Source organism: Lissotriton vulgaris, chromosome 12, assembly GCF_964263255.1.
Source record: "Lissotriton vulgaris chromosome 12, aLisVul1.2, whole genome shotgun sequence".
NCBI classification, from domain to species: domain Eukaryota; kingdom Metazoa; phylum Chordata; class Amphibia; order Caudata; family Salamandridae; genus Lissotriton; species Lissotriton vulgaris.
In genome coordinates, this window is record NC_141700.1 from 63642900 (window position 1) to 63666474 (window position 23575).

At 49.8% G+C, this 23575-nt stretch overlaps 1 protein-coding gene across 1 annotated transcript in view; it reads right to left on the reverse strand.

Annotated features, from left to right (window-relative positions):
• Positions 1-7565, reverse strand: part of TEKTIP1 (tektin bundle interacting protein 1) — a 31614-nt gene extending 24049 nt beyond the window's left edge. The window contains exon 1 of the mRNA XM_086947127.1: positions 7351-7565. Coding sequence (XP_086803253.1) covers positions 7351-7430 — 80 coding nt within the window. The 5' untranslated portion in view covers positions 7431-7565. The remainder of the gene's footprint in view (positions 1-7350) is intronic.
• Between the last annotated feature and the right edge of the window lie 16010 nt (positions 7566-23575).

Here is a 23575-nt window from a genome sequence, read left to right on the forward strand (position 1 = left end):
GAAGCTCAGAAGAAAGAGAAGATTTATTTACTCGTGTATATGTGAGTAGTACCTACATGCTATTTAAGGGCATTGGTTGTCTCTTTGTTTATGCACTTTGGGTGTTATTTCTTTAGGTGGAGGTGTTTTAATGAAATGTAATGAACCATGTGATCTTGCTATATATTTACAACTGGACTTATGCGCCTGTACATGTTATTTTGCAGCATTGCCCCTGACGAAGGGACCCTACTTTTGTCCCGAAATGCATTGGGCGAACTACGATACACACAAGAGAATCTAATGTTCTTTATTGTACATAATGTTGTATATTGTTTTGTAAATGTTGTGTTGATTAATGGGTATAGAATGCCTTTGAAAAGATTTGACTGAATGTCAAGATACATATGAATTAAAAATGAGTACAATGTAAAAAGTGAAGTTTGATCAATAAATTTCATTAGTGTTGTGCGCAGCTAAGTCTGTGTTAACAGATTGTTGACCAGCCATATTTTTCATGACCTTCCTTTGCAGCACAGCTTCTTTACCATCCTTTTGAATGGACTACTTGTATCCTTCCACTGCTCTTATGTAGCGAACCATTCGGAAAATTGTAACAGCATTGTAACTGCTGGTCTACACAGTACCAACGGTGCATGCCAAGGGTGAAAGGTCATTCACCATGAGCCCTAGTTCATACACTGCTTTTCAACAATTCTGTTTCTACGCAGGACTTCAAGGAAACCGCATACAGCAATTTAAAACGTATTTGCTCAAATATTGTGTGTGTACAGCTCGGCTTTAACTTCAGTGCTGAATGTTAACACACAAAAGGTGAAAAGGAGTAGTCTTCACCGTTGAAGTAAATACACAAATTACTGGATTACAATCTGTAATTCACATCTCAACCAAACATTAGGGGATCCACAGAAAAACGTGCACAGATTTATTCAGAAGTCCTTTCACAAGAATGTAAAAATACACAGCCATATATATATATATATATATTCAAAAGCAATAAAGGAAGCGTGTGCACAGACATTACCAACCACGATTAGAAGAACAGATTCAACGCTCCGTGCACAAGCAATGTTTATAGTGCAAGTCTCAGGAAAGCGGGAGTCAGCGTTTATATAGCATTTCAATTTATACTTTTTACTTATTACTTTAACTGAGCCTGTTTCTAAGCACTCCTAATGTTTACAGATAAGAGACTAAAAGAATATGGAGATTTTGAGGCCTAAGGTGCTATTTTATTCATTCAATAATCAGTGTACTTCCTTTGCATAGTTGACTTTGTAAAAGCAAGCGGAGGCAGCTTACTAAGGCTCGAGTCGGGGTCCCACGCAGGTGGACGGCGTCCCCCCACTTGCCAAACAGCTGGACTTCACTCTTTGGCCTCTCTGGGAGGAGGAGCTCGGCACCTTTCGTGACGTCACTTCCGGTGACAGTGTCCGTCCCCCCCACTTATTTTTTAGGTCTCTGTAATATCCGGTCGAAGACCGGAAGTCCGAGAATTATTGTGACTTAGTAGGCTGCTTTATCCCCGCCTCTGTTTTCGTCTCTCCTTCATTGGCTGGCTTCCTAAACAGAGGCCAGCCATTGGAGGAGAGAGCCGTCCCTCGAAAGAAGCTCCGTCTTTTTCGGATTTGGGGGCGTGATTTTTTGCGTTCTTTAGACAGTGACGTTGTCTGTCAGTCAGAACCACAAAACCACGCCCCCAATTCCGAAAAAAATCAGACGCTTCCAGCCGCCATTTTGCAACTGTCCCTCCGAGCACCTACAGGCTCGCACGCAAGTCCGCTCCCCAAAAACTTGGTAATGGAATGTTGGGGTGCTGCAGGCAAGGAGCGGGGTGCACAGTTCAGCCTGTGTGGGCCCTCAGTGCTGGAACAGTACGGCCTTGCAGTATCGGCGGATGGCGGTCCGGGGCTCTGGGCTTTCCGACGAGCTGCCTTCCTCCATCCTCCGCCGCTCGGAGCAGGTACCTCCCCCTCTCAGCGAAGCTTGCACTAGTTGGGGTTTTTTTCAGTGGAGGTCTGCAGCTGTTTCTTGCGAGCGCCCCTTTTGGCATGTCTTTTAAACAATCTGGAGCGGACCAGGCCAGAGATCAGCACCAGCGGGGGCTCTCCTGTGTAAAAAGAGCCCCGCTCCCCGCCTGCAGCTTAAGCGCCGTCCATCTGCCCTCTGCCCCACCCCCCGCTCTTCCTCCGGTGACCGAGCGCTCTGTCCCCCTGCTGATGTCTCCGGCCCTGGAGCTGCCGCCGGCCCTCAGGTAAGAGTTTGTTGGGGGTACGGGAGGGCCGGCTGGGACAAAGAAGAGCCTCGTGGGCTCCATTTCCGCTTCCCCCAGGTGGGGGGAAGCTGTTCTACAGCTCGCAGGCAGCGCTGCGCAGCTCCGGTCTCAGGAGCGGACCAGGCCAGAGATCAGCACCAGCGGGGGCTCTCCTGTGTAAAAAGAGCCCCGGGGGTCGGAAGGGGCACGTGGCAGCAGATGCCATGTGTAACTCAGAGGTGTATCGGGCGCGCTTGGTCTCGAGGGCTAAATCGAGTCAAGGCGCTAGAGCAGATCTTGGGTATTGTGCCCCGCTCCTTACTGACGGTATAGCGCTTCATGTGGTTGTGATACCGTAGGCAACATGGTGGTGGCTGTTGTCCTTCGAGCCGCATTTAGTAATATGGTAGGAAAGATTCCAGTGTGCTGGTGGACTCTGCGAGTAAGGTAACCTGGACATGGGTTCATTTAAAGTCATAAACCACTGGCGCTACTAAAGACGACATGCTTAGCCCACTCGTTAAACTAAAACAATTGTGTGACAGTAGGACTTTGAAGTAAAACGAATTGTACCTGGAAAGACGAGCTTTCCATCCCCGGCATCTTTGTCAATATTGGGTTTATTAGCGCAGCACGAGTGAACATCGGGCCCGTCCCGGATTAAGAGCTTCTCTATGGCTCACTTATTCACGCAATTACCGGCCGCATGCGAGCGGGGGCCGAGGCCAGAGTGCGGCCCTCCGCTTCCACGGGTCACCTTTAACAGGCGCGTGCCGTCCTCAGGTCACCCAGGCGCGTGCTGTAGGGAAAGTGAGTCCTTTGCGCATTTGGGAAGGGGACTTGATATGCTGTAAAGCTGGCTGATATGCTGTAATGCTTTAAAGACGGATGTCCGCACCGGCGCCAGTGTGATATCACTGGATGCGGCCTCCCTTCCGTGCCTGCGCCTATTTTTCTAAGACCCTGCCCGGTGGTTGGAGCTCCTCAATACAGTGAGTATGGTTACCCCGAGATTGGTGGGTGAAGCGCTGCTGCTACTGGACTTTGCTTCCCGTTACCGCATGTCGAGGCGCTCACGTGTATTAGTTTGATGCCAGAACCATTGCGGGTATTTTGAACTCCAGTCCGCTGCCCCGCCACGAAAGCCCATTGCTATTAATGCTGACGTAGCTGATGCTGTTCTATTGGTCAAGAGCTGCGAGCGCCGTGAAACTTAGCCTGAGGTCGGCGCCCCTCGCCACCCCCCCTTTTTGTAATCATATCGCTGTATATAATGTCTGTGCTGACACTGGCTAACCGGTGATTTGTTCCCAGTGCTATGTGTGTCAGCCCGCAGCTCCATGCCTCACATTTTTCATGATCGTATTGGCAGAGGCCCCTCTAATCCCGCTCTCTTTGGCCCATGGATGGCAAATATATTGTCAGAACAGCGTCTTGATGCAGTCTATTGCTGACAGCTAGAGCAGGGCTCGAGGCCTCCCACTTCTGGCCTCTGGCTATGCCTCTGACCACGGCCCTCAGGTAAGAGTTTGTTGGGGGTACGGGGGTGGCATCTGTCAGTGATGTTGACCGGGGGAGCGTAGGCTGCAGGGTGTGACGTGAAGGGTTGTGTGTGCATGTGTGTGGGGAGGGATGCATGTGTGTGTGTGTGTGTGGGGAGGGATGCATGGTGTCCCCGGCGAGCTGGCATGTGTTTAATGTGGACCCAGGAGGCTCGAACAGCATTTTCACTTGGCCACATTGAGTGATCGTGGGCAAATCTCTTCATCCATTGTGGCTCACTTCCTTTATCTGCCAACACAGAGCGCTTGGAGTCAGTATTGAGCGCTTTATTGCACTAAACTGGATATATTCGCAATCCGGAGGGCTTACTCTATCGCAGTGTTAAGTAAGAGAGTGCAGTACACGGCACATGCTGTTTCTCGTGCTTTTAAAAGCACTACGGCTCGGGTGCCTTCTTTTACCTGTATCTTGGTCTGTGTTACTTTTATGTGCGTTTCGAGTGGCCACGGAGTCCAGCGAGAGTAGTTGGGGGGGGGGGGGGGGGGGGGGGTTCGGAAGGGGCACGTGGCAGCAGATGCCATGTGTATCTCAGAGGTGTATCGGGCGCGCTAGGTCTCGAGGGCTAAATCGAGTCAAGGCGCTAGAGCAGATCTTGGGTATTGTGCCCCGTTCCTTACTGCCTTCATTGACGCTATAGCATGCCTCCTTGTGTCCGCTTGAGCATCCTCGGGTATAGAGTTTGTCACACACCTTCGTCTCTTCGCTGCAAAGACACAGGCTTACATAACAGATACTATATAGAAACATGTCACTGTTGTGCCCCTTATTGTTAAGTAATGCACAGGGCAGATTTGCCGCAGACCTGACACCTCCGCCCCATTGGCTTGTACAGCGCGCGCAGGTGCCAGGGGTGAAATATCAGGCATGATGATATGCGACCACGTGCCATATGTCGCACCCTGAGCTTCCAGCACGATTTCAGGTTAGGGCTTATAACTACTGTCCCTCTGCACGCTTGGACTTGTTGCCCATGGCGGAAAGGAGAAAAGCGAGACTACATGTTCCAGAATGCACTTTGCCGTACATAGATCTCTAGTTCTCCAGGTTCTCTCTTCCTTCTCTCCACTTCTTCTCTCCTGTCTTCCTTCTCTCTCTCTTGCTTCTCTCCCTTCTCTTTTCTCTTTTTTCTTCCTTCTCCTCCGTCTTCCTTCTCTCCACTATCCCCTCTCTCTTCTCTCTTCCTTCTCTCTTCTCTTCCTTCTCTTTTCTCTCCTCTCTCTTCCTTCTCTATTCGCTCTCTTCTCTCCACTATCCCTTCTCCCTTGTTTCTCACTTATCTTCCTTCTTTCTTCCTTCTCCCTTCTCTCTTTACTTCCTTCTCTCCTCTCTTACTTCTCTCCTCTCTTACTTCTCTCCCCTCTTACTTCTTTCCCCTCTCTTCCTTCTCCCTTCTCTTCCTTCTCCTTCTCTCCGCTCTTCCTTCTCTCTTCTCTCCCTTCTCTTACTTCTTCTCTTTTCTTCCTTCTCCCTTCTCTTCCTTCTCTCTTCACTTCCTTCTTTATTCATTCTCTCTCTCTCTCCCTTCCCTTCTTTCTACTCTTCTTCTCTCTTCTCTCTCTTTTCTCTGTATCTGTCTCGAGACCGAGCTGGCACCTAGCCGGAAGTGCTGTCTGTAGCCTGCCACACTAAGCCCCGGCATGGCGTGTCGGATTATGGAGCCTTGTTAGACCACCAGCGTTAGAGGCCCAAGGGTACACAGGTCTAGGGGGTTACTGCAGGGCTCAAGTTGAGGTACCACGCGGGTGGACAGCGTCCCACCACTTATTTTAAAGGGGGGATGGCATCCCCCCTGCCAAAGAGCTGGACTTCACTCTTTGGCCTCTCTGGGACGAGGAGCTCGGCACCTCTCACTACCTCACTTTCTCACTTTTCTCTCTCAAAACATCACTACCTCACTCTCTCACTACCTCACAACTTCACTCTCTCTCACTATCTCAATCACTCTCTATCTCACTACCTCACTCTTTCTATCTCACTAACTCACTTTCACTCTCTTTCACTATTTCTCTCTATCTCACTACATCACAACATCACTCTATGCTTATATCTCACTACCTCACAACATCCCTCTCCCTCACACCATCCCTCTCCCTCACTACCTCACTCTCACTACCTCACTCTCTATCTCACTACCTCACTCTCTATCTACCTCACTCTCTCTCACTACCTCACTCTCTCTCTATTTCAATACCTCACTCTATCTCACTACCTAACTCTCTCTCTGCTAATGCAATAGGTATCACATATGCCAAAAAAGCTAATGCCAATAGAAATGACAATGCCATTTATTTAGGGATACAAAAAAAATAAAAAATGAGCAATACCAATAGCTCTACCTATAATATTGCCGAGACCATTGCATTGTAAATGCTTGTTTACGACTTGTGCCCTGCCGTTTACCCCAGGGGTGGTAGGTGGACAGGGACGAATACAAGGCATAACACAGCTTTGTTAAACCTGTGTCTCTTCTGGACATGAGGCCATGATTTAGAGGGCAGTATGGAATGAACCCCTCTAATAAATCCACGAGTCTCAGTCCGACTCCGCATCATGTTAACGCTTCGTTCCACCCAGGCCCTCTTTACACCCATCGCATTCCCGGGCCTCACCCTGTTGGCATTATTGGGTCCCTCAGCAGAAGCCATGCTTTTAGGCCCCTGGGAAAATGTCTGCAAGTACTGGCAGTCAATTACCAAAAGTGAAACGCATTGGCTTTACCATTGCTTGTTACAAAATTTTCTCCGCTGCGAACCTCCGATCCCTAGAAGTCTGGCTCGATTATTAAAATTCGGGGCGAGAATTCACCATTCACCACGTTCAAGGGTCACCAGCGCCCTCTGCTGAGCATGAGCGGCAGTGCAGGAGTGTTTGTGTATGAGGGACGAGGGTCTTCGTGCGTTCGGAGGTGGCACGAGAGATTTGGCAATGAAATACGGAATTGGCCAATCTTAAATTGTATCAAATTGCACAATATTTCACACGTGCACGGGACTACCACATTCGTGTCCTGCCTAAAATCATTCATAATTTATACTGAAATTGTGGTTGTGTGGCCCCGACCATATATATATATATATATATATATATATATATATATATATATATATATATATATATATATATATATATATATATATGACCCTGGCTGCCATGGTGACAGCACCGTTTGTATTACTTGTTTGAGATGGCATTACAGAGAAGACCGCGGGGTATATAGTGAACCAGTAAATGTAGTTCATACATCTTCATTCTGTTATATATAGCGCACATCTAACAACCTCCAGGCGCCTTCCTGAGGACACGTCCCAATAAAGAAAAGGTCCACCAATTACGTTCGAGGGGAACCCCCCCGCCCTGCATTTTCTCCAGGCCATGTTCCGCACAGCTAAAAAAAAAACACAAAACGCCCAAAACAAAGCGCCTTGTACCAAGCGCTTCGGTGCCCCATATAGGATTAGTAAGCGCTATATTAACACAACAGTCCATAACTGCAAGCTGCCAGCGCTTTCCACTAAACTCCGAAAGCAGCTCACCTGTTCAAGGGGGCCGGAAAGTCGGCCTCCAAAGTCCTGCGTGGGACGGCCCCCGGGTCCCGGCAGTCCAACCGAGACATCCCCAAACGCCCCCCGCCTGCCTGCCGCCCGTGCAAGGGGTCCAGGCGCCACAAGAGTGTGACAGACACAGGCGTCCAAGCCCTGGCTATGGGTGCATTGTTACAGTCAACAAAGCACCGCGGACACCTCCATGGCAACAGGAAGAGGAGGCCGCAAGGCCAGCCTCCCGACCTGTCCATCAGCACCCTGCCCTGCACAGGGCGAGCCGCCAGGCACCGGGGAGAGAGCCGGGCCGAGCCATGTACAGCACCGCTGCTGCTTGTGCAAACTCATACTGCCCCACCCGCATTATTAGACATTAAATAACTTTACACCAGGGAAGAAAATTTTTAAAAAAAGTTCGAAATAACTTTTAAAACATGCAAGAATGGTTTGCTTATATAAATAATTTTACTTGTGCAAACTAGGTTTTATCAAATAATATCAGAGTGCAAGATTAACAAAAAAAATTGGAACACGTTTCGTGCCGGTTTTTTCTACTGATTCAAAGAATATATATTGGACTTATTTCAAATTTGAAAAATATCCCCATTGAGGCCTCTGCCTGGGTCAAGGTTAGTCCTGGGGGAAGACGGTCTGAAGGTGGAAGAGGTGGAGAAAGTCCCAGAATCAAACCTGGCGGTGCCAGGCTGGGGCCCCCGAGCCAACAGAGAAGCCACTGAGAGATATAGGCTCCTGACCCACTCACGAGAAGTTTTAAAAACGTTTTTAGATGGTGCGTTCAGACATCGCTAGACAGTGGCCACGGGGTATAGAACTGAGCACCCGGTACTCCCAATAAGGTGCATGGAGATGCATGCTCAATCGGCCTGCTCAGAGGCAACAGTGCACATCTGCGCATGCCCACCGCTGCCCAACAGAGATGCGCAGTATAACCCCCGAGAACTGTCCAGAACTGCAGAAAACCAGCTGCCAGAATTCACATCCAGGGAGGCACTGAAGTCAGGTTTGAGTCAAGGCAACATCTGCAGGCATGAGACATTTAACCCCTTGGGCGCAGGTGTAATTCTGCGCCTGTGCGGCCGTTTTGAAGAGTGGGCGGGTTCATGATGGCCCCCAGCCGACATCAGCACACGCCCACCGTGATGCATGACGGACGGGAACAGTCATCAGCATGCAAGGGGTTCAACTTTCCGTAGTCTATTCTGGCACCTCAGGGGGACTTCAGAATCATGGAGTCTGCAGGCAGAAGTCCCCACCAGAAGGCCCTTCGGTGAGAGCCGCATATAGGAGCCACCTGGTCCCCAAGAGATAAACCATCAATGCTCTGTGACGAAGAAAACATGCACCAGATTTTGAGAAAGCCCAGGAGCAGGGACTTCATCCCACAAAAAAACAATTTGTTTGCTGTAACACTTTTTGCCCTAAGTGGGATGGGTATGCCCAGACGTGGGTCCCTTGCTCACTTTGCCACTGGATTCAAGCTAGCCTGGCTGAAGAAGGGTGACATACCCTGAAACCGGTCCCAGGAGGCTTGTTTCTGGTCCAGGGAGGACCTGGCCTGGCAGTTTGGTCGGGACTGTTCGCATGGAGCACAGACAGGGTCAAAACTGATTTGCATATGGCTGGGTCCTAACTGGGGTGGCGTAGTGGGCAAAATAACGATGGATTTAACCCAGATCTTTGGACTGGGGGAGAATGTTAGCATTGTCAGCATTCCGTCCATCATTTGTTTGCGGTAACACACAAGAATGTAAATGTAAATGTGCTGGACTAAAGGTGTCACTTGTATATTTCCATTTCTGAATCAGAGGAAACTTTATAAATACTTTGCTTTGTGCAGAAATGAATTGAAAAGTATTCCCTATGAAGATCTAAGGCGCATATGCGATCTCCTTGATGTAGGCTAGGACGAATTTGATGAACCAACAATAACCTTACCATCAGCATTTTCAACCATCGGATTACTGCAATGAGATCAAAAATAGGATTACATTTTTGCTCTGGGTTCTTTTTCCACGACAATGACCAGGTGATATCCTGTTGCTGTTCTGGAGCAGACTTTTCTGTTCTCTTACAGCATGGAATTTTCCATTCCTCAACAGCAAGTCTTGTAAAGTCCACCCGATGTCCTGCTAAGTGAAGGACACAAGGAAAATACTAAAGAAAAATAGAGGTCAAAGGCAAAAACAGTCTTCAAGGAGGTCAGAAGAGTTTCCGATCCTTGATCATGGACTGGGAGGATGAACTGACCCCCTGCAGGACATGACAGAGGGCAACTCCACAGGAGGGGGGAATGTGTTCAGGAGGTTTCACAGAAGGTAAATGGTTTGCTGGAATTTCTCACACCCAAGTTGACTAATGGCTTGAGAAAGTATCAATCAGCATCAAAGTGCTCAGGACAGAGTGGCTACAGAAGTAGAGAAGAGGTCTACTTCAACATTAATAACCGTTAACACCAATAACGACACGGATCTTAAGCTAAAAGGAAGATGGGGAGCTGATAACGCAGGAGACACAAGGGCAGGGCTTTAAGTGGGCCGGGTCTCTCCGGGTCTGAGCACCAGCAGTTTTTTTAAGGGAGGCTCGAAACGGGTCTCTATCAGACTCTGTTTTGAGCCCTGGCACAGGCAGACTGTCTTTTTTTCCCGGACTGCAGTGACAGTTTGCTGTTGCTGCAGTCCAGGAAAAAGTGCCAGGGCACAGAACAGAGCCCGATAGAGACCCGTTTAGAGACTGCAGGCACATCGATGTGCACTGCTGACACTGCTCAGTTCTCACTAGTGGAGAAGTGACGGCATGAGGTCACTCCAGGTGAGCGTTGTAGGGGAAGGGAAATCCTTTGAAGGGAGTCATTTTCTCTCTGGATTTCCCTTGTCTTTCTGAGACTCAGGAGCAGCAACATTGTTGTGGCGTCACCAGGACTTTAAGTGGAAGCTTTCTGAACATTATCGACAGGCCAAAGATGCTGCTTATTTAACTTTTGCAACTACCAACCATTGTCAAAGCCAATAGTCCTGACTTGTTGTAGGTATGATGTTGCTTGTTGTATCCTATTTAGATGCAATGACACAAACAGCAAAATACAAGTCGGGCAGCACACTATGCTAAGCACAGATTTTTGGTTTACGAGTTTTAAGCCACGCCCCTGATTACATTGGCCACGCCCCTTTGAGAGACCCCCCCAGTTTTTTTATCCCACTTAAAGCCCTGCACAAGGGTAATTATATGGTATACTTAACTTTCTTTTTAAAAATCCACGGATGAAGGTTGAAGAGGGCTCAGAAGAAACAAAGCATTCATGCAACACAAAAAGATGGACGGAATGCTTTGCACGTTGTCAAACATTCGCCCCAGTCACAGATCTGGGTTAAATCCATTGTTATTTTGCTCGCCCGCCATTTCAGTTTGGACACAGCCAATATGAAAATCAGTCTCAGCCCTGTTCTCTATGGGAACAGTTCTGCCCGATCTGTCAAGCCAGGTCCTCTTTGAATCGGAAAACAAGGATCCTGGGACAGATTTCGGGGCTTCACCCCTCATCAGCCAGGCTAGCTTGAAAGCGGTGGCATAGCGAGCACAGGAACCACGTCTGGGGATTATACCCTTCCCACATACGGTGAAAATGCAACACAAAAAGATGGACGGAATGTTGAATATTGTCAAGCATTCACCTCCAGTCACAGATCTGGGTAAAATCCATCGTTCTTTTGCTTGCAACATCATTACTGTTGGACAGGCCACGTGAAGGGCTTGCTTCCTCCCCGCATGACAGGGCCCGAGCCCGGCCCTCCAGGTGTTACCCACAGAACCAACCCGCACCCCGTCTCATACGGGACTCCTGCCCCCGGACATCTCTGCATCATGGGGCCGAATCACTACTGGCTCCCTCGCCCGGCCCGGCCGCCACGAGGCCGCGTGGCCTCAGATCGACCCTAACCCTGGGCCTGGCCAGGGCCCGACATCCCGGCACCACCATCCACCCAGGAGGTGAGCGGCCCACTTGGCAGGTCAATGGGAGAAAGAAGTGTCGATGGCTCTCCCCCGCCAGGTGCCGATCGCCCCCAGCTCCCCCGGGCGCTGGCTCCACCCCCCTGCTGGGTGTCTGGACTCCCTCATCCCGGACCTCCCGACCTCCAAGTGCGAGGGTCCGGACATCAAAGGACGCCAGACCTATAACTGGGGCAGCTCCAGAGCAGGAAGGCAGTTGTATCCTGGAGTCGAGAGACACCGTGACGAACTCATCCTTGACGGACTACTGGCGCTGCCGTAGCCCTGCCTTGTGAACTACTGTCCTGCCTGCTGGCGCTGCCGCAAACCTTCTGAACCCTTCATCTTCACCGGGACCTGCTGGCGCCGCCGCGGACCGTCGCTACCTACGATCATCTCGGGACCTGCTGGCTCCGCCGCGGCCCGTCCATCTAAGAACGCCGAGCTCGAGGATTGTGAGCTATCCATCTTATCATCGCATCTACCAGATTGGTAACAAGACTGTCCCGCTACCCCCTTTCCGCCCAAGAGACTAGAATCGAGGGGACCCCTGAGTCCAGACCTCCTTGTACCATTCTACCGTACTTAAAGATTGCTTATAAAGAACGTTAAACCTTATCCTTGTGTGGTGTACGTCTGTGGGGGGGAAGTTATTCGTCTGTACGATCGCTGGAGACGGCTCTCCCCGGAGACCTCTCCTCTTGTCCTCGGCCGACCCTCCCAGTCCATCTAACAATTACAGTTTGGGGAAAAAAACATGCATGCCAGCTATCTCCTACAGGCATGAATCAAGTCAGGGGTCGCCACAAAGGTGGTTACAGGACCAAAAAACGACATAAGAAGGAAGCGTGGTGGATAGAAACTCTACAGACTGTTGATCATGGTCTGAATATTTATAGAGAATTTCACACCATACTTTAGACTTTGTGTGAATTTCCTACAAAAATAATAATATATATACACATATATATATATATACACACACACACCAGGGAGGGTTTAAAAGAATCAGAGGATTCCTCTTTTAAAAGAAAATGCTGGGTGAGGCACGTAATCGCTTCCACGTCTCTCCGTGGCTCCCTCCTCCTGCCCATCTGTGACGTCAGCGAGCTGCACTAACGCACAAGTTACTACTTGTGTAACGATAGGCCCATTTACCCCGGTGCTTTTTGAGATTAAAGATTGATTTGTGGCTTTTGGAAATTGCCCAGCAGCTCCCACAACAATAATGTTTTGCATAAGTGAAGAAAACACGTATGCTGTGGTTTGGTTATGTGGCAAGATGAAGGAATACTGTCATTTTTCGTCACTTTTTTTAGCCTTTGGAGAACCTGCAGATTCACTCAAAAAGTAAGTTTTTGTTTATTTACCTTTGCACACATTTCACAAAAGCACGCACCCACTGACTGATTTAGTGATTTAGAGCAATACTTCTGCCTACTACATAGGAGAGTGTTGTAGAAGGAAGGTTTTAGTCAGTCAGCAGAGCTAGCATCTCGGTGGATGACTGCTGCCCAGGCCCTAACCCGGGTTATGGTGTCCAGCTCGGAGACAGGATCAGAGACTGAAACAGGAGATACTGGGACAGCATTTGAGGGACAGGAAAATTGAGCAGAATCTGAAAGTGATTTTTCAGAGTCCCATCCGACGAGTGATCTTCCAGCAATTCTGAGGGACTCAACATGGACACTTTTGTTGTCCCTTTGCAAGTCTGTGCAGGGGGACGACTGTAGCAAGTTAGACCAACCCAGAGACTAGGCACATGCAGCGGCAAACAGAGTCCTTTCTTGGCAGCCCCCCCAATTCAGTTCAGCCCCAAATTACAACTGTCACTGGCGACACTAATGTCAAGTTGATAGGGGCAATTGTTTGTCAATTGACTACGCACATCTCTTTTTGGATGTTGACTTACTTGAGCAAATTAAGAAGCAAACAAATTTGTGCGCCAAACAATTTCAGAGGGAGCATGGAGGCCCTCTTTGGCCTCATTCTTGGGCTTACAAGTGGACTTCCACTTCATTAGAAGAGTTGAAGATATTTTTGGACCTTCCGCTCAAAATGGGGTTAGAACACAAACCAACCTTGCAGTCCTACTGGTCCACTGGCATGGTTTGTGTAGCCCCCATCTTCGTACCGTACATAAGCAGAGATTTTATTGTGCTATTGCAGGGCATGCTGCATTTCATCATCTGCACTGTCCCAAGACCATCCAGACCATGACATGTTCAAAATTCAGCCTGTCGTGGAACATTTGTCTGCCAAATTTCCAGAGATTTATACTCCCAGAAAGAATGTAGCCATCAACGAGTCCTTGGTCCTGTACAAAGAGCTGCTGCTGCTCAGATAGTACATTGCGAGCAAATGAGCTTGCTATGGCATTAGCTGTACATGCTGTGTGACGTGCTCTACTGGCTGTGTGAACAGCTTGAGAGTGTATACAGGGAAGGACTCAACTCTTAAACTCTGTAGGTTATACATCCCCGCTAGAAGTCAGAGAAGATTGTATGGGATTTTGTCCAGCCACTTCTTCACAAAGGTTATAACCTTTATGAGAACAATTTCCATACAGGAGTAGAGCTGTTCAGTGAGCTGTACGAAGCTGGCATTGTGGCCTGCAGTACAGTTCAGTATCGCCACAAAAGGACTCCTGCAGGAGCTGGTTTGTAAGAAACTCCAGAAATTTCGGAGCACTGCGTTGCATTCCAACGAACTGCTCGCAGTCAAGTTCTCTGATAGGCATGACGTGTATGTGCACCCTAAGATTCATGACAATAGCACTTCCCCAGTCACGGATAGGGGTCAGACGGCCAAAGTTCACAAGCCAACCGGTATACTTAATTACAACAAGTACATGGGCAGAGTGAATAGGAGCCTTCAGGTTCTTCAGCCATACAATGCGAGTCGTAAAATTCGCACTCAGTACAAGAAACTGTTCATCCACCTGATTTGAGATGGCAACATACAATGCGTACGTTGTTTATCGTCAGACAACCAAAAGAAGACTTATGCCTTTCCTCAACTTTCTGTTTTCCGTCATTGAAAGTCTTACTCCTACAGAAGCAGCAGCCTCCATATCATAAGCTCTGGAGGATGTGGCAAGGCAGCAGGAGCGACACTTTGCTAATTGCATTCCTGCAACAGCTAAACTGATTCAACCACGACATCATCATCGTAAAGTCTGCTCCAAGCATGCATACTGTCCCCAGTGCCCATCTCACCCAGCACTGTGTTTTTCTGATGTCTTCACATTGTACCATACAAAAGTGAAGTATTGGGAAATTGACTAAAAGTGGAGCTTCCGTTACGTAAACCTTTCAATGGCTGTACATGGATACCTACCTTCCATGGGCCACTACTTCAATAGGCAAGCTGCTGTAGAATTTCTGTGTCTCTACTTGAGGAAATCATGGACTTGCTCATTGTCTGCTCGACACAACACCTTTGTCAGCAGTCAGAACGTGGTTGGTGTTGTGTTCAAATATTCACAAGTGCTTTGTAGTTCCCATACTGCCAGTGGCATAACGAAAGTTGAAGGGGCCCCCTGAAAGGTAGATTAAGGGCCCTCCGCTCCGGATTTTATCCGGAGCTCCTAGGCCTGAGTACTGTGCTGAGGGGACCCCCTGCAGGTCTGGGGCCCCCCATAACGCGGGGGCCTGTTACACCACTGCACAAAAAGGTGGATAGAACATAAGCCACGTTGTCACAGATTACCCTGTGTAGCAACATTTTAAAGGCTTGACTAGATTGTGAAGTGGTTTTTCAGGAACTTATGAATATATAACACAAGGATGCCCACGAGAACCAGAGTAAGAGAAATAAGAAAGAAATGTCCTGTGGGACTTAGTCACCAACACTTCTACTTGCTTTGAAAGTGTGCAAACTCAATTACTAACATGTTTGATGAGCAATGGTATTGAAGAAGGGTACAATATTGTGTATGAAGATTGATTTCACTCCTTTAGTATTGGTTATAATACAAGTTAGTAATTGAGTTTTCACACTTTCAAAGAAAAAGTAGAAGTGTTGGTGAATGAGTCCCACAGGACATTTGTGTGACTTATTACTTTAGGAAACCTAGGCAGTATTTCTCAGCGTGTTTGCCTTAGTTTTAATGGTGGATATTCTCGCTCAATTTCAGTAATGAACCCTCTGAGGAAGGTTTACTCAGACACCACCAACTTGCATCCACAAACTGGAAGGAGTTGAATTTAGCACGGTAAGTGCGCTGAAGACGCAAGAAGTACATGTTTTCCTGAACCTCATGTGGGTATCATGGGAGCCATTAGTAAAGATTCACTAGGCATTCATTAGATAATGTTCAGACAGAGGGAGGCGGTTACTGGACACGTGGTAAAATATAGTCCAATTGATTCCGTCCAGTGGAGTATGAATGCGATAGTTCTTTCATGGCGGCGGCATGTTGCTGTGAGTGCACTCATCTTTTGGAATGGGCCTGGGGCATGAAAGTCTTGTGTGTGGTGCGTCGATAGCAAGCGAGTGGACCATAAAGCGGTTGGTGCCTTGAAGTGGCTTTATGGCTCACCTTCAGATGTCTGTTTCAATATTCAGATACTTTGATAAGTATTTGTGCTTTGAAGCCAGTACTTCTGGAGGTGCTAAAACCAATCAGTGAAAGTGGTGGATTAACTTTAACAAATTAGTACCAGATTTTTAGGTTTCGTCTAAGTGAAAGCTGCGCACTGCGCAGATTTTCACGCAGGTGAAAACCTAATGAGAACAGTAGACTGGTTTGGGAATCCGCCCTCTGTTCCATTGGCTAGCTCCATAAATGGAGGCTAGCCATTGGAACAGAGATCTGTCCGTCATGGCCGGACCAGATTCGTGGGCGTTCCCGCGATTTCTTCCCTCTCCACCCTTTTCTGATCGTCATCGCGGCGGTGGGCGGTTCCTATTCTTTTTGGGGGGGGAAGGTTTGTTATTGCAGGCCGACCGCCGCCGAGGAAGTCCAGGTGAGTGCCTTTCTTGCCGTTCCCTCCCCCCTCCCGCTGTCCGTGTGCCTGCCGCCCCCCTCCCGCTGTCCATGTGCCTGCATGCCCCCCTCCCGCATCTTGGTCCCTGCCGTGTCTTTTTCCCGCCGTGAAGATCACCGCCGCCAGCCTGGGGATCCTGTAAGGCGCTGTCCCGCCCCCCAACCCAGGGCCGCGCTGCTATTGGCCGCAGCCGCGACCCCGGAAGTCAGGCTGGCCGGGGGCGGGACGACAAGACACCCGGAAGTGACCTCTCTTCCCCGGGGCTACCCCGGGGTGCAGTAGCAGAGTCCTGCAGCCAGCGCCTTCCACTGGGCTCCCAGGAGTGAGGGAGGTGAGCTGCAGAGAGGTGAGCCTGCGCCGTTTCAGCTTCCCCCAGGCGGGAGGAAGCTGTCTTCAATCTCGCCGTCAGCCCTCCCCGGCTCCGGTCCCAGGAGAGGACCGGACAAGAGGCCAGCACCAAGCGGGGGCTCTCCTGTGTGAAGAAGAGCCCCGCTCAATGCCGTAGCACCAGAGAAGAGCCCCGACACAGAAGACCCAGTGAGTGTGGGCGTCTTGACTCCGGGGGCATTGCTTGTTTTTTTTAAGAGAGTGGCTGGGCCCAGAGCGACGCCGAATCCCCACGTCTGAGGAGGCCAAAGGTCGTGCCCGGAGACCGCCCAGCCCATCGTCCAAGGAGCCACTGGAAGGCCCGAAATCAAGATAGCTGGGCAGAGTGGAGACATTGTTCGCAAGTGACCCACGTCAGAGCTGAGGCTATCGTCGCATCTTTGAGCCTGGACGGTCAAGAGGGCATTTACTGTTCCCCAGTGACCTCCGATGTCATCACTGCGGCTATCGTCATATCTCTGAGTGCAGCCTGCCGCACTGAGGGGGTGCATTGTTCTCCAGTGACCCTAGCTCACAACTGAGGCTATCACTACATCTCCATGTATAGCGTGAGGTCAAGCCGAAAACATTGTCCACGTGCAATCCCTACGTCTCATGGCCCACAGGACCCCTCAATGGGTCCATTGTGAGACTCCGTCCTCTCCCGGCCTCTCATTGAGCTCTCAGGAGCTACCATTCCAAACCACTGGCTATAAAGCACCTAATCCTTTTAGAACTGGTGAACTCGGTTTCATTGACCTGTTATCCTTACTCAGGAGTCAATCTCGTTGACTCTTCTTACTACTGCCCGCAGTTCAGTTGCCGCTGCAGTGTGGCATCTTAGTGCAGTCTTCCAGTTAAGCCAGTGTAGCGCCAGGTTACTGACTTCGTGCTGGCATACAGAATTACTTAAAAGACCATCTATTTCGGAGCCTGTCCCCCATTTCAGGGTACAGCCCTTGCGTATCTAGATTAAAACCATTCTTGACCAATTTTGGTCTGTATATTGTAGTCGTAAGCAGTGTTACTTTCAGTGTTTAAGTAAAGGTCTGGCAACTTCTTATTGTGTGAAGGTATATGACCTACATTCACAAGACACTGCGTTGTGCAGGCAATCTTAAGAATACATATCACAGTTCATGGTCAACAGTTCAACTGTAGCCCCTTATTTTTCAAGTCTCGCAACTTCATTTAGGGAAGAACAGGATCTTGCTACCCCTGAATTGTAGTAATTTGTTTTCTTCGCCGGGTCTCTTGTTTCCAAATTACTTTGGGTCTGAGTCTAGCAAGATTGTGCCTCCATCAGGTGCCTTCACTTGGGCCCTTTTTTGGTAACCTGGTAGCCTGCAAGTGTCCAGTGCAACCCGGTTTTTGAGCCTCTCTACGTCCGGTTTAAAAAACACAAGCATCAGTGTTCCATCATTTTTGCGGGTGCAAATAGGTGACACCCCCCCTAACCTCCCCCACAACAATCTCAACTCGGCAGCCCATACCAAGTTTTCCCAAAGTTCCTCTTGCTGTACCAGATGAAGAATGGTGGGCAGTGGACAGTCTTTCATCTTGAAGTGGTCTGCCGTAGTAGACTTAAGTTTTCACCTCCAGCTCATCCACATGTTTCTCCATACAGGCAACCTTGTTCTCAGTTTCATTCAACCTCCCTTTCATCTACTCCAAGTATTTCTCCATCAGTGACACCTTACGGTCAGTACCCTCTGTGGTGGTCCTCCAGGTATTCTAATAGCAGGGTCTTTCCCTGTGTCAAAGATGCCAAGTGAAGATCCTCCCTGACCTTGTATTTGGAACCCAAAAATCCTTTGTGTCCCTCGTCGCCTTTTGTTTACATTCTTTTAATAGCATAGTGTCCTGAAGATCAACTCACACTGGCTGTTAGAACACCTTGAGATTACCCACGCAAGCATGGTGGGTATGGAGTAGTTTCTGTCCTGTAACTCCAGTTCTGTAGTAGGGGTATCTCTGTTATAGTCATAATCTAGTGAATAGTCCCGCCCATGTGCGTGGACCCCGGCAATCAAAAATAATCTCGTAAGTTGTCAAAACATGCAGAAAACTGCAAAGACACTTAAGAGAGAATTTAAAGACAAATAATGCAGCCTATATCCACAGGCTACACTGTCCAGTACTTCAACTAGAAATTCCACCAAATAACACCACACATAATACAGCCTGCCCAGTTTCTACCATAGAGAAACTTGCCTCCCCCAGTAAAAGACACTGGAATGATAGAGAGGAAGGCATGGACAGACAAGCCCCATAGGCTGCCATTATGTGGCTTAAATAGGATACTGTGCCTTTAAGAGAACTTTCCAGAACTTCTCCCAGTATCCAGAATGCATAGCAGGTCCCTCTACTTTCAGTTCTTTTTGAAGGCGAAGCACGCCAGACCTGTCGCATTCCGTACATGACGAAATATCTCCACCGGGGAGGAGGGCGGGCGCTTATGACTATAACAGAGATACCCCTACTACAGAACTGGAGTTACAGGACAGAAACTACTCCTTCTGTAGTAGGGGGATCTCTGTGTATAGTCATAATCTAGTGAATAGAATGGCAAGCCCATCCCCACACCAAAGCGGCGGTGGAGAAGAAAATAACGCCACTACTGTGCGAACAAATTCCGCAGCGAAGCCTGCCCAACCTGAGCGTCTGCCCTGGCGTCAGTGTCCAGGCAGTAATGCTTAGCAAAGGTATGAACCGACTTCCAAGTGGCTGCCTTGCAGATTTCAGCAATCGGCACGTTACGGAGCAGAGCCGTCGTGGCAGCTTTGCCCCTGGTGGAATGAGCCTTTGGCTTACCTCCTAAGGTCTTATTAGCCTTTTGGTAACATAACTATGCAGGACACAATCCACCTAGAGATGGACTGCTTAGAGGTAGCAAGACCCGTCCTGACTGATCCATAATTAATAAACAACTGGTCAGACCTACGAATATCTTTGGTTTTATCCAGATAAAATTTCAACACCCTCCTAACATCCAGGGAATGGAGAGACCTTTCCGCTGGAGTCGAAGGGTTCTGAAAAAACGTAGGCAAAGTTATGGTCTGGTTGACATGAAAATCAGAAATAACCTTGGGAAGAAATTTAGGGTGAGTGCGCATAACAACCTTAGCAGCATGAAACACAGTATAAGGTTCAGTACAACACAACGCCTGAATTTCACTCACCCTGCGGGCCGATGTAATGGCCACGAGGAACGCCGCCTTCCAGGACAGGTGCTGCAACAAAGCCTTATGAATAGGTTCAAAAGGCTCCTTCATCAATCTTGACAGCACCACATTCAATTCCCATGAAGGCGAAGGAAGCCTGACAGGAGGGAATAGTTTCTTCAATCCTTCCATAAAATCTTTGATCACAGGGATCTGGAAAAAAGAAGTCTGTGAAGGGCATTTCCTTTAGGCAGTCAATGCAGCAAGATGAACCTTAATGGAATGAACATTAAGGCCAGACTGCGCCAAATGTAAAAGGTAAGGAAGGATGACATCTTCCTTACAGGTCGTAGGGTCATGGTTCTTAGACTGGCACCAGATACAAAACCTCTTCCACTTGTAAGCATATGAAGTTCGAGTGGAAGGCCTCTTAGACTCCTTCAGTAGGTCCATGCAATCCTCAGGCAGATTCAGATGGCCATATTGCACTCTCTCAGGAGCCAGGCCGCCAAACTCAAAGACGAGAGGTTGGGGTGTAACATCCGTCCCCCGAACTTCGTGAGAAGGTCCTGCCTGCACGGCAACCAAATGCGAGGAAGGAGACACCGGTGAAGTAGGTCCGTGAACGACCACTGCCTGGGCCACTCCGGGGCAATGAGAATCATCCGAGCCCTGGACCGGGACAGCTTGATGAGCACCGCCGGAATCAGAGGAATGGGAGGAAAGGCGTACAGAAAGCTGTTCGTCCAGTCGATCCATAACGCATTCCCCATCGTCCCTTGCTGGTAGTAACTGGAGGCGAAGTCTCTGCACTTGCTGTTTTCGGCGGTGGCGAACAAATCTACGTCTGGAGTTCCCCACCTTGCGAAGACTTCTCCTAGTACTTCGTCGTTTATGACCCACTCGTGGTTTTCCTGAACCAGCCTGCTCAGTGCGTCTGCCTGAACATTCTGCACACCTGGCAGATGGGTAGCCGTTATCGTCAGTCCTCTGGCTAGGAGCCAGTGCCAGATCGCCTGCGCCTCCTGTGACAGAGTGCACGATCTCGAGCCCCCCTGCTTGTTGAGGTAATACATCGTGGTGGTATTGTCCGTCTGTACAAGCAGAGAGTTGGTCTGGAAGGACGGAAGAAAGGCCTTCAGTGCCAAGTGAACAGCTCTGAGTTCCAGGAAATTGATGTGATACGTGGCCTCCATCGGTGACCACGTTCCTTGAATCTGTAGAGTCCCGGAGTGCGCTCCCCATCCCAGGAGAGAAGCATCCGTCACGACAGTCTGCGTGGGAATGTCCTTGTGAAAGGGAACCCCTCTGAGGAGATTCTCCGCTGAACACCACCACTTCAGAGACTGAAGAGCATGCAGCGACAGTCGAATCTTGTCGTCCCAAGATCCTTTCCTCTGATCCCACTGGTCCTCCAAGCACTCCTGCAGCAGTCTCATGTGCAGCCGTGCGTGTGGCGTCAGGAAGATACAAGAGGCCATCGATCCCAGTAGAGAAGACACCGTCCTCACTGTTGTAGATGGAGTCGTCATAAGAGCCTGAGCCTTCCGAAGGAGTGATAATCGTCGCTCTTCCGAAGGAGACACGCTTGCTGACAGCGTATTGATGGAGGCTCCCAAGTACTGTATGCATTGGACCGGAGTCGGGACAGACTTGGCCATGTTGATGTGCAGCCCCAGCTTGTTCAAGAGAACGCACGTCTTCTGGAAGTGTGCTCGCGCATCCGAGAAGGAGGATGCCTTGATCAACCAATCGTCCAGATACGGGTAGACGAACACCTTGTTCTTCCTCAGGTGTGCTGCTACCACCGCCATGCACTTCGAGAATGTTCTCGGCGCAGACTTCAGTCCGAATGGGAGTACTGTGTATTGATAATGATTGGCGCCGACTTGGAACCGCAGGAACTTCCTGTGTTTGTGTGCAATGGGCACATGGAAGTAAGCATCCTGTAGGTCTATAGCACATAGCCAGTCTCCCTGTTGCAAATGAGGATAAATCTGATGCAACGACAGCATGCAAAACTTTTCTCTGCGAATCCACTTGTTTGCCTGCCGCAAGTCCAGAATGGGCCTGAACTCGTTCTTGTCCTTTTTGCGAACCAGAAAGAACCGGGAGTACAGACCTCTTCCTCTTTGAGACAGAGGTACGTCTTCTATCGCCCTTTTCCTTAACAGAATATCGGCCTCCGCCTGGAGCTCGCGTAGTTGATACTGCGAGCTGACCGGAGGGATCGCTGGAGGAGGGCTGATGAACTGAAGACTGTATCCATTGCAAACAATATTCAGCACCCACTTGTCCCGAGTAATTTTTCTCCACTCTGCCAGAAAAAATTGAACGCTTCCCCCCACCGGAGTGGGTAACGGATGACGGGGAAGTAACCGCTCAGGGTCGAGACCCGGCCGGGCCCTTGTTCGCGGTAGAGGGCTGTTGTCCACCTCTACCCCTCTGACGTTTTTGGAAAGGTCTTCGGAACTGCTGCTGTTGTTGCTGCTGCTGTTGTCCCGAAGACTGTCCTCTTCCTTTCCCTTGCGAGCCGAACCGCCGCTGGAACTGGCGGTAGGGTTTCTTGTCCTTGGGCTTCTCCAAGCCCACCGCCGTCAGGGTTTCTGCCTCGGCCTTCATCCGGGCCATCTCGTCATCTGCGTGTTTACCGAAGAGCGTGTCCCCGGAAAACGGCAGGTTGGCCACTCGCTGTTGCGCCTCAGGCTTGAGAGACGTAAGCCTGAGCCACACATGGCGGCGCTGGTTGATACCGTGGCAGTAGCCATGTGCAGCTAACAAGGAGATATCCGCCGCGGCACTGATGGCCTGGTTCGAGACCAGCATCCCCTCCTTGACAATTTCCATGAAGTCCTCCCTCCTGTCACGCGGCACAAGGTCCGCGAACTGCTCCATGGAGTCCCAAAGCGCGTGGTCATATCGTCCCAGTAATGCCGAGTCGCTGGAAGCCTTCATTGTGGTGGAAGAAGTCCCACATGCCTTCCTTCCCGCCGAATCACTCCAGCACGGTGGAGGAGGGGGGGGGGGAGGTAGAATGCTGTTTTCTGGCCGCCGTAACTATCACTGAGTCGGGGACTGGGTCCATCCTCAGGAAGGCAGGGTCCGAGTCCGGCGCCCTGTACTTTTTCAAAAGTCTAGACGGGGCGGCCTTCACCACCGCAGGTGTAAGAAAGTTCTTGAGCCGGTTCAACCAGTCCCGGAACCAAGGGCAACAGAGGGCGAGACAGGTGCTTCTTGTGCAAAGTCTCGAATATCACGGACGTCGTAGGTGTAGGAGCCGTCACTGTGATACCCAACTTCGCGGCCCCCCTCAGGAGAACCTCCTGGAACGTGCCGATGTCATCGATAGGAGACACCCTAGTCTCCGGTGAATCGGACAAAGTAGGGGAATAGGAGCGGGTCCTAGAGGACGTATCGGTCCTGGATCTGTGTCTCCTACGGTGCCGTCTGGAACGGGTGGAGGACCTGTGCCTACTCCTTGATCGGTCCCTCCGTCTGGAGCGAGACTTCGATCTCTTGGGCCTCGGCCGGACCACCGGCTTCTCCGGGGTGGCCGACTTGGGCTTACGTGGTTCCTTAGACTTCGGAGTCTTCTTAGGAGGGGTCGGGAGATCGGGCAACGAGACAGACCTCGGCGGAACCGGTGGCGGCTTTTCAGGAAGAGGAGGCAAAGGAGGAGGGGTAGGAGTCCTC